General features: G+C 41.3%; 1 protein-coding gene across 6 annotated transcripts in view; it reads left to right on the forward strand.

Annotated features, from left to right (window-relative positions):
- Positions 1 to 9,825, forward strand: part of src (SRC proto-oncogene, non-receptor tyrosine kinase) — a 33,838-nt gene extending 24,013 nt beyond the window's left edge. For all 6 annotated transcript variants that reach the window (XM_086025921.1, XM_086025940.1, XM_086025956.1 and 3 more), the window contains 7 exons: positions 2,937 to 3,086; positions 4,362 to 4,517; positions 4,699 to 4,878; positions 5,545 to 5,621; positions 5,919 to 6,072; positions 6,169 to 6,300; positions 7,831 to 9,825. In XM_086025921.1, coding sequence (XP_085882047.1) covers positions 2,937 to 3,086; positions 4,362 to 4,517; positions 4,699 to 4,878; positions 5,545 to 5,621; positions 5,919 to 6,072; positions 6,169 to 6,300; positions 7,831 to 8,039 — 1,058 coding nt within the window. In that variant the 3' untranslated portion in view covers positions 8,040 to 9,825. The remainder of the gene's footprint in view (positions 1 to 2,936; positions 3,087 to 4,361; positions 4,518 to 4,698; positions 4,879 to 5,544; positions 5,622 to 5,918; positions 6,073 to 6,168; positions 6,301 to 7,830) is intronic.
- Positions 9,826 to 10,117: the final 292 nt, after the last annotated feature.

Here is a 10,117-nt window from a genome sequence, read left to right on the forward strand (position 1 = left end):
GATGGGCATTCGTCAGTGCTTTAGTCCGTCTGAGTTCTCGTCTATATTTCAGGCCCGTCCGGTCGGTCCAAGTCAGACAAACGGTATCGATTACAGACTTACCGGTACCACATTACACGCAAGTGCCGCACTCCTGACACGCAGCCAAATAAAGGAAAAAATTCAAAATATAACTGTGTTTTATACATTTCGTTTTATACATATTGTCTTTATTTCACCGAACACCACGCTGTGCGTGTGTGTGTCTGTTGTTTTTATTAGATATTTTCTTTATTTGACAGCGTGTCTGCTGTGCGGCACCTACATGTGACGTAAAAATTATGTTCTCAACGCTGATTGGCTGTCGCCGACGAGGGACGGACTGGGACCACGTGGGTAGGCCGGAAATACAGACGGGAACTTAGTGACGGATAGGCGATGCCCACCTCTGCCAAATTGATATTTAGTCATACTGCAAGTGGATACCAAACATAGCATTTTTAAAATATTTTGCATGTGTATTTAAAGTGTCAAAGATATATAAAGTACAGATTAGTGTTGCACCAAGTACTAGTACCAGTACCTTATCGTGAATTTTAGGGCGCAAAACTAACACGATACCATAATTTCCAAACTGTTCTGGATAATTTGTCTTTGGTCTGATCCAAAAGTTTAAACATCAAAAAAATGTTTTTATTTTATTAAAAGTGTAATTATAGTATCCTTATACTATCTTTATAGTAATTGTTTGAATTAATACTGTCTATATAGTTTCAGGACCGGTATCAAGGTACTTTATGCGGGTATAGTATTGAAGTCAAAATTTTGGTGTCATGACACCAACACTAGCACAGACTGCAAAAATCAGGAACTTTTATTTTTCTACTGTAATTAGTGTTGACCTGTACTTTGTATGACTTGACGCCTGCCATAGTTTCCCCACCACACAAAAAGCAATGCCTCAAGGGTAATTTAAAACGCTTTACACATATATTGGCCAACAGTCAAGACTGGGTTGGGTAGGATTTCATGCCGTTCTCAGAGACACCTCAGCAGTGGTTGGGAAGTAAACTGACACCCCTCCCAACAGCGGGTCCAGAAAATGTTGTTTTTAATTGCTTTTATACTTGGATCTCTGGACTACCTGCCTACCCATTAGTGTGAATTTACAAAACCAGTATTTTTTGGGGTGAGCTGCCTATTTCCCCAAAGGTGTCTTGAAGCAAGCCCTTTACATTTTGGCACAATTGTGACAGCTCAAAAGAGCTCCACTATCTTACACTGGCAAACTGAGCAGTAGAGGCTACACTCACCCCCGAACTTAGTGAGGACAAGAGTATAAGAAAATGGATAGATCGGTTGGAAATTAAAGCATCCAGTAATTACAATTTTAACAAAAAGAAAACACCCGCCTTTGAATTGTTGTAGCTCATAATAACCGCATTATTTTTGTTCATTTAGAGTTCAATCCGATCTGCTTAAATTCCATGGCACGTCTCTCTAAACATGTTCAAACAAGAAGGGTGAAACATAGCTGTTTTTTTTCTCACCTGTGCGGGCCTAACATAAGCAGATGGGATAGGGTCTGATGAGATGCCTGTAGGACATGTTTGAAGATGCTTCTGATAGCCCGCATTCCCCCTTTGGGTTCAGCTGTTTATGAATGTGTGTGTCCTATTTCTGGTTATTAGGCCCTGCTTAAAACAAGAAACAGGGACAGTTTAGGGATGTCAGAGGGGGAAATAACTGTGCGAGAAGGAGCAATGTGGAGGTCTTTCCTGGCTGGCTGGGTAAGCCAGACAGAATTGGGTCAGTGTGGAGATGAGGCCTGTACAGCCACGGGCCATTATCGCCCACTTAATACATGTGAAGAAGGCGGGGGACATTGCCAGTGGCTAGGGGCTGGTGCTGTGATTCAGACATTTGACTTGATTGCGATTGCCCTCTGGTGGCATAAAGACCACATTACCTGTGATATTTGCAGTGGATCCTCGGCTACGTCGTTCCTCTCTCTTTCATTTTTTTCTCTCTCTTTCTTTTTCTTTCTCAATTTTTCTTTTTCTCTTTGTCAGTTTCTCAGCGGAATGACCTCTCTCTTTCCTTTTCCTCTTTTTCGGTTTCTCTGTTTTTCTTTCTTTTTTTTCTCTTTGTCAGTTTCTCTGCTGAAAGAGCTCCCTCTTTCCTTTTTTCCTCTTTCTCTTTCTTTTTCCCTTTCTCAGTTCCTATTTCTTTTTCTTTTGTCAGTTTCTCAGATGAAAGATCTCTCTCTTTCCTTTACCTCTTTCTTTTTTGGTTTTTCTTTCTTTCTTTTTCTTTTTCTCTGTCAGTTTCTCAGCTGAAAGAGCGCTCTCTCTCTCTCTCTCTCTCTCTCTCTCTCTCTCTCTCTCTCTCTCTCTCTCTCTCTCTCTCTCTCTCTCTCTCTCTCTCTCTCTCTCGCTCTCATACATAAACACATGCTACTACTATACTCTCTCTCATACATAAACACATGCTGCTACTATACTACTTAACATACACCGTAATTTCTGGACTACAAAGCACACCTGATTAGGAGCCACAACACCTTAATTACAGCTCTCTTTTTCTGACCGGCATCCAACAATTATATATTTTCCAAAATGGCTCAACGGAAGGGGATAGGCTTGAACAAAACTTTTATAACGAACCTTCGAACACGTATTTAAAATGTGAAGTTTTCTGGAGGTTACTCTGTTAGGAAGGTTAAATTAAATTGGTCTTACAGTTGTAAGGGCAAAAAGAAAACACCAACCATTGAATTGTTGATTGCCTGTTGTATACATTAAATTGACACAACCGTATTGCAATACTTCATTTTGCTGTTGCCGTTTGTCATTCAAAGAAGTGAGACGGAGGTGTTTGTGAATATTGTTAGTTTATTATGAGGAGATAACCACAGATGTTATGTTACATTTCTGTCGCGTCGTGTCTCTGTGCAGGTGCCTATTGTTTATCTGTGCTGGACTACGACAACACCAAGGGGCTGAATGTGAAACACTACAAGATCAGGAAGTTGGACAGCGGCGGCTTTTACATCACATCCCGCACGCAGTTTAGCACTCTGCAGCAGCTTGTCACTCACTATCGCAGTGAGTCAATTAGCTTCATTGGATCATCATGACATAGTCTTCTATCGATAGATGTGTCCAAATTCGTTGGCTGCGTCCTTCGAAGGACCCTTCACGGGCTGGATCCTTTGAAGGCTACTCTTCATGTAGCCTCTGTGGACCGTGTACATCGTGGCGAATTTGGACAGGTCTCGCGACTGTCTTCTGCACCGCCACAAGATGGCGGCAATGTGCTCGGCTGGTAGAAGAGACGTCGAAATGTTGAAGTGTAAAAGAGTGGCCAAGAAGAAGAGCGAAGCAATGCAGGTTATGAAAGCGCGCTCCGAAAGTGGCCCTCACTCATGCCTCCTCTCCATGGAAATGAAGGCTAGCTTTGAAGGCTATATTCGCAGGCCGTGTGAATTTGGACATAGGTGTGCGGTCGAGGCACACCCAAAATTGCGTCATGTGGCCTTCGAATTCAACCTTTGGAGGACACAGCCTACGCATTTTGACACAGTATAAGTGTTAGATAGGTATTAGATAGTTAGATATAAAGTATTGTTAAATACAACAAGCTAAAGAATTTACCCAATAAAATGTACCCAAAAAAAGTACTGTATGTAACAGCAAAAAGGTCAAATGTTTTTTTTTAAATGTTGGTGACGGTGGAAAAATGCGCATTCATGTCAGGGTTCGTTCAAGGCCGCAAATGTTCGCCAAACAGTCGGCAGACGTTCGCCCGTGCTTTTCTTTTCGCAAGGGAATTTTGAACATTGCGACAAGAAAAATCGCAAAGTTTGGCGAGCGTCTGGAGAGCGTCTGGAGAACATTTGCGACATTGAACAGACCCTGGCGGACTCCGACATGAACGCAACATTCGCTGCCTTCGAAAACACTCGCGATTGTTCGCTGCTCAGTGGGATAGGGGCTTTTCTGATTTTAAAGCGGAAGTCAACCCAAACATATTTTTTCAAGAATATGTTCCCAGCAGGCCCACTAGTTGAAACACAGCATTCTGATTAATTTTGCGTTTGTGGAATATAAGTTAAGCAGCAAAATGCACTCGCTTCTAGCCATCTCTGGGGGCGGCCATTTTGTCTTCTGTCGACTGAAAATGACATCACAACAGCTCACAACGACCAATCACGGCAAACCTGTTTTCTGAATCTGAGCCTGGGAACATATTTTAACAAGTTTCTGGTTCCACTGCTTCTAATACTGTTGAACGTTTAGCCACTCCCTGTGATTCCTGTGTATTTACCAGAATGTTATCACTCACCTTCTGACAGCAACATTGTTGTCTCGTTTTTCCAGAACATGCTGATGGGCTGTGTCACAGTCTGTCAGACATCTGTCCAGTGCTGAAGCCTCAGACTCAGGGCTTAGCCAAGGATGCCTGGGAGATCCCCAGAGAGTCTCTTCGCCTAGACCTGAAGCTCGGACAGGGCTGCTTTGGAGAGGTTTGGATGGGTAAGCGTGGCTTTCATCAAGGCCAGTATTGTCGTAGAACCAAAGACTATGAAACAAACAAGGTGTTTCCAGCAGCCTAAGGACTTGACAAGGAGGTCACTATCCAAGATTTTGGTTTTTGTGTCTTAGGTTTTTACTGGTTGTTGGCTGGTTGTATTTGATGGCACTTGTTTTTTATCAGGAACGTGGAACGGTACAACCCGAGTGGCAATCAAGACTCTGAAACCTGGTACCATGTCCCCGGAAGCCTTCCTGGAGGAGGCCCAGGTCATGAAGAAACTGAGGCACGAGAAGCTAGTCCAGCTTTACGCCGTGGTGTCAGAGGAGCCCATCTACATCGTCACTGAATACATGGGAAAAGGTTTGCATGGATTTGGAAATTTTTTTACTTTGATTAGCTATGTGTCTTGTCATGCTTCACAATAACACCAAGTTAGTTTTATGCCTCAGTGTGATAAGTCTTTTGGGCCTCCTACCCGTTGCACATCCATAACAATCGTTTATAAAAGATTTGGTGTGATTTTTGCATGTCTTGTTGAAGCATTTTAACCTTTGGATTTAATCAAATGGAAAGTCTTACATTACTTTGAAAATAAACGAATTAATGATTTGTTTTTTAAAAGTAACTAAGTTGTCTTACTGTTGTATTACAAATTAATTTGAGTTGGATTCAATAGATGCCAAACAGATCAGCATGCTAACATCACATAACCCAACTCAGAAAACAGGTGAGCCCCGATTGGTTTTTACCTGAGACCTGAGCAACTGTGATGTCATCTTCAGTCGACAGCAAGTAGCAAAATGGCCTCCCCTTGAGATGGATTACAAAGGGTGGTGTTTTGCTGCTGAATTCACATTTAACAAACGCAATATTAATCGGAATACCGTGTTCAGAATACTTGTGGGACCGCAAAGACCATATACTGTATATTGTAAAGAAACGTTTTGCCTTGATTTTCTCTTTAACACCATAAAAACCTTTACCGGTGTTCTAATGCTACCCCACTCGCTGTTTACCCGTCTACAGGTAGCTTACTGGACTTCCTCAAAGGTGAAATGGGCAAGATGCTCCGACTCCCTCAACTGGTTGACATGGCGTCACAGGTCAGCCTAAATAACTTAGCAATATCCTTTTACTATCCTTTGCCAGTGTTATTGTTCAAATATGTTTGTAACTGTACATGAGCAAAGAATGCTTATCGCTCCCCTTTCTACGTCATTTTTGCATAATCTTTCAAAGGACAGACAATTTACTGGTAATGTGCCAAGGGCAGGATAACCAATCACACACAATTGAAGTATGCACGGCGGGATACATTGTGGTCATCTACAACCAAACTTTTGTAGTTTAGGAGATAAAAGGGTGTTCTGATTTGGTGTATGGTTCTGCTTCTTGGTCAGATTGCTTCAGGGATGGCTTATGTGGAGAGGATGAACTACGTGCACAGAGACCTGAGAGCCGCCAACATCCTAGTGGGAGATAACCTGGTTTGTAAAGTGGCAGATTTTGGCCTGGCCCGCCTCATCGAGGATAACGAATACACAGCCAGACAAGGTCAGCAAGGAGTCCACCTCCAGCTTGGATCTCTTGATTGGGAATGCTGTCAGCCATTCATGCGTCGCTGTGTGTGCGCGTTATCTTGTTGTGCAGGAGCCAAGTTCCCCATCAAATGGACGGCTCCCGAGGCGGCTCACTACGGACGCTTCACCATTAAATCTGACGTCTGGTCATTCGGGATCTTGCTGACCGAACTGGCCACCAAAGGAAGAGTGCCATATCCAGGCAAGCCACGTTTATTTAGGTCATGTTTTTTCCAGTTTGCTTGTCTTAGCGCCAGGGACCTGCGATTGAGGTAGGCAAGTAAGGCAATGCCGCCCCCTGCTGGTTGTTCTGTACATGTGAAGCGCTAAAAAAAGAAAAAAAAACCTTATGATTACATTAAATTATGCTGTATTTTAATTCCATGGTCCATGCTTTACATGGATTTTCTTTTCGGTCCAATAATTATCAATAAGTTAATCATTATGATAGCCTAATTTGTATTTCCTGGTGAAATTTGAGAAGTAGTAAATAAAGACGGGCTGGATGCACTGAACGTTCAATGTTTGTGCCTCCGATGACCATGCACACATTAACTGCCGACTCAGGCAGAGACGTTGCTATTTGTCTTTCTATCGCCAATAAATGTGTTTTATCACATACAGTATGTACTACACATGCTGACAAAAAAAAGTACATTGCAGCTGCCAGCGTGTGGCAGTGCTGAGCTCCATTGAGCAATGCGTAGAAAAAGCCAGTAAACAAATATAACCCAGCATCGGCTGGTCGGGGGCGTGCAGACTTTGCCGCCACCTTGAACCGGTAGTCCACTACAATCTCTTCCATTCACTTGTATTCAGGTAACTGTGTTTGGCCCCAATAGATTAATCATAAAACCTGCAGTTCTTTACCGATTTTGACACGGATTGTTTCTTTAGAAACATCAGACATGCAGTTATGATACCAGACAATAAGGTAATTTAATAATCAGGGCTTTCATAACATATTGAATACAAAGAGAAGACCTCATGTTTTTTATCTTTAAAAAAAGACATTCACCACTGCTGAACCTCACCACACACTACTGCTTAACACATACTACAACGTTACCTTGATTTATTTTGAGGGGAAAAAAGCACGCCACAGATTAAAGCAATTAAAATTTAAGGTGCAGCCTGAGCCGGTTTCTTCCTGTGTGTGTTCTGGTGTGTTATTAAATTGCAATGCCTACTAAACCTTAAGGGGCAGACTGAGAAGGAACCTCCACCGGCCCCACCGCCGCGCCCCCAGTGTGTGTTGGAAAATGAGCCAAATTCACCATGGCAAGAAATATGCTGTCAAAATATGTGTATAATTCTTGAGGCTATTTTGACAAATCTTTTCATGGGAAAATACTGACGAAATGACACTTTACTACAATGTTAAGTAGTCAGTGTACAGTTTGTATAGAAACGTAAATGTACTGTCCCCTCAAAATAACACACAGCCACTTATGTCCAAACCACTGGCAACAAAAGTGATCACACCTCTGTGTGGCTAATAATTTGAGGGTACAGTAAATGTACACAGTTATACAAGCTGCCTACTACATTATGCACTGACTACTTTACATTGTAGAAAAGTGCTATTTTTTTCTGTGTTGTCCCATGAAAAGATATAAAAACATATTTGCAAAAATGTCAGGGGTGTATTCACTTTCTTCTTCAAGTGGGACAGTCAAGTCTTTCAAACTGTGGCGGTGTGTGTGTCATGAGTGTTCTCGCCCTCTTCCAGGTATGGTGAACCGGGAGGTTCTGGATCAGGTGGAGCGCGGTTACAGGATGCCGTGCCCGGCAGAGTGCCCGGAATCTATGCACGAGCTGATGCTGACCTGCTGGAGGAAAGAGCCCGAGGAGAGGCCCACCTTTGAGTACCTGCAGAGCTTCCTGGAGGATTACTTCACGTCCACCGAGCCTCAGTACCAGCCCGGGGAGAACTTGTGAGACACTGTGCACATATAGTTGTAAAACCGGCCTCATTGGCGGCAACATTTCAGTCCGGTCAGCAGCAACTTCCAGTCCTGTCCAAAGTGACTGCCACGGAGACCGCAGTGTTCGCAGTGACCGAGGGATCCAACCGTGCCCTTTTCTCATACAACTTCGGGTTTTTTTGTGTCACGCCGAAGGTTTACCCCCTTTTGGCAACGTTGACACAAAATAAACATTGCTGCAAAGCAGCACTGAGCATTTTTTTCCTCCATCATCTTTTGAATGCTGGCTTGTCGTCTTCCATTTTTTAAATTCTGATCATCAGACCGCTACCAGCGGGATGAGTTCAGTTAAAAACCTTTTTGCTTTCTTGTACGATTTATTTTTGGGTCTCAAATCAATTGTGACAAAACAAATGGCTACTGATAATTAATGTTCATCTCAGGATGGAGAGGAGCAGACTTGTGCAGCAAAAACGTTTGTTCCAATGACATTTTTTCTACTCCCATCCACTGTGCAAAGGTACGACAGTGACTCTTTTCACATAGTTAAACTGTACCAATTTCAAGCATTTGAATTAAAAACAGGTGAATCTTCATTAATGTTTCCCTAATTATTTTGGACCCTTCCTTTTTGTGTGCTTTTCTAGCACAACCATACACTGGAATTAATGACACTGATGACATGTTTTTGCCTCAGATTATCTTGTAGGAAGCCCTCCCAAACACTTCATGCATGGCATAATGATTTGGTATGTTTAACACATGCAAATGTAAATATACTGAATGTTTATAATTTGTATATACATATATAATCTTTATAATTTATTTCATTCAAAAATACCCCTTTTTGCCTTTAGCATTACATAATTGCGCCAAATCTGGGCCACACGGAAAAGAAAAGTCTTAATGTAAAAAGAATGAATTCATAATTATGTTGTTGCAACAATTTAGTATTTTTACCATAATAAATTTTAATATGGGAATGGAATGGTAATGAAAAAGTCAATTTGTAATATGGTAATATGGTCTTAACATACATACTAGTCGTACACCTATATTTTCTTGTAATATTGCAACTTTTTTCCCTCATACTGTATTACAATTTTATTCTTGTAATGTTACAACTATTCTTATAGCATCTCTCTATTTTTCTTTTCACTCTGGCCACCCAATACTCTTTCCTGCATAGTCAACTTTAATCTTTGCAGTACTTATCTGAATTATATTACGTCTAATGACAACACTTTTACGTTGCAGGTACGATTATTTACGCATGTATACAGTATCTGTAACCTTTTATTGGTTGTTTTTAGAGAAAAACAGCTATATTGGACCTCCACCAGCTGTACATGTTTACATGTTGATTATTTTCACAATCATTCTGGTAATCCATGAGCAGGTGGATCGTCAGTCAGAGGTACATCCGATTGTTGTAGCAACAAAAAGATTGAACTGGGGATGTAGCATCTTGGCCCTGTGAACTACTTTTGGTTATTTAGCATTGCCTCAGTTGTGCGCTTATAAGCAAAAATGTTGACATATGCAGTACACGCACAAAAAAGGCCATATTGCAAGTGTGCTGCCTTGTCAACAAGCCAAGGATAGTTCCTGTGGGGTTCTGTTGGTCTTCTCTTCGACTATGCAGATGTTTTTTTTATATATATATAAATTGGTGATACCGCTATGCTCTTTTCTACTGTATTCAATGGAAATGATGAGATTATAGCTTTTTGATAAATGCTCCTGAATATTGTTCCAATTAAAAAAAAATTGCTTGAATTAAAAATATGTAATACACATTGTCTTTGCAGACTGAATTAATTGGTTTTGTGTGATTTCAGTTCAAACAATGATTTTAACTTCACGTGCCTGAAAATTATATTTGTTATAGTAGATTGTCGTGTATATTAGAATAGATAGAATAAAACTAATTGTGTGTGTGACTGCGTTATTAGCAACATAAGAAATAACAGTGGTACAAAGAATATATCGCTGGCATCGGGCCAAAACCTCCTGTCCCATTTTGCTAAATAAATGCAATATTTTTTCACAAATCTATATTAGTGGTCAGTCCACACGTGTAGTGTGAGT

This window comes from Filicampus tigris, chromosome 1 (assembly GCF_054856515.1).
Source record: "Filicampus tigris isolate MCC_2025a chromosome 1, RoL_Ftig_1.0, whole genome shotgun sequence".
NCBI lineage: Eukaryota > Metazoa > Chordata > Actinopteri > Syngnathiformes > Syngnathidae > Filicampus > Filicampus tigris.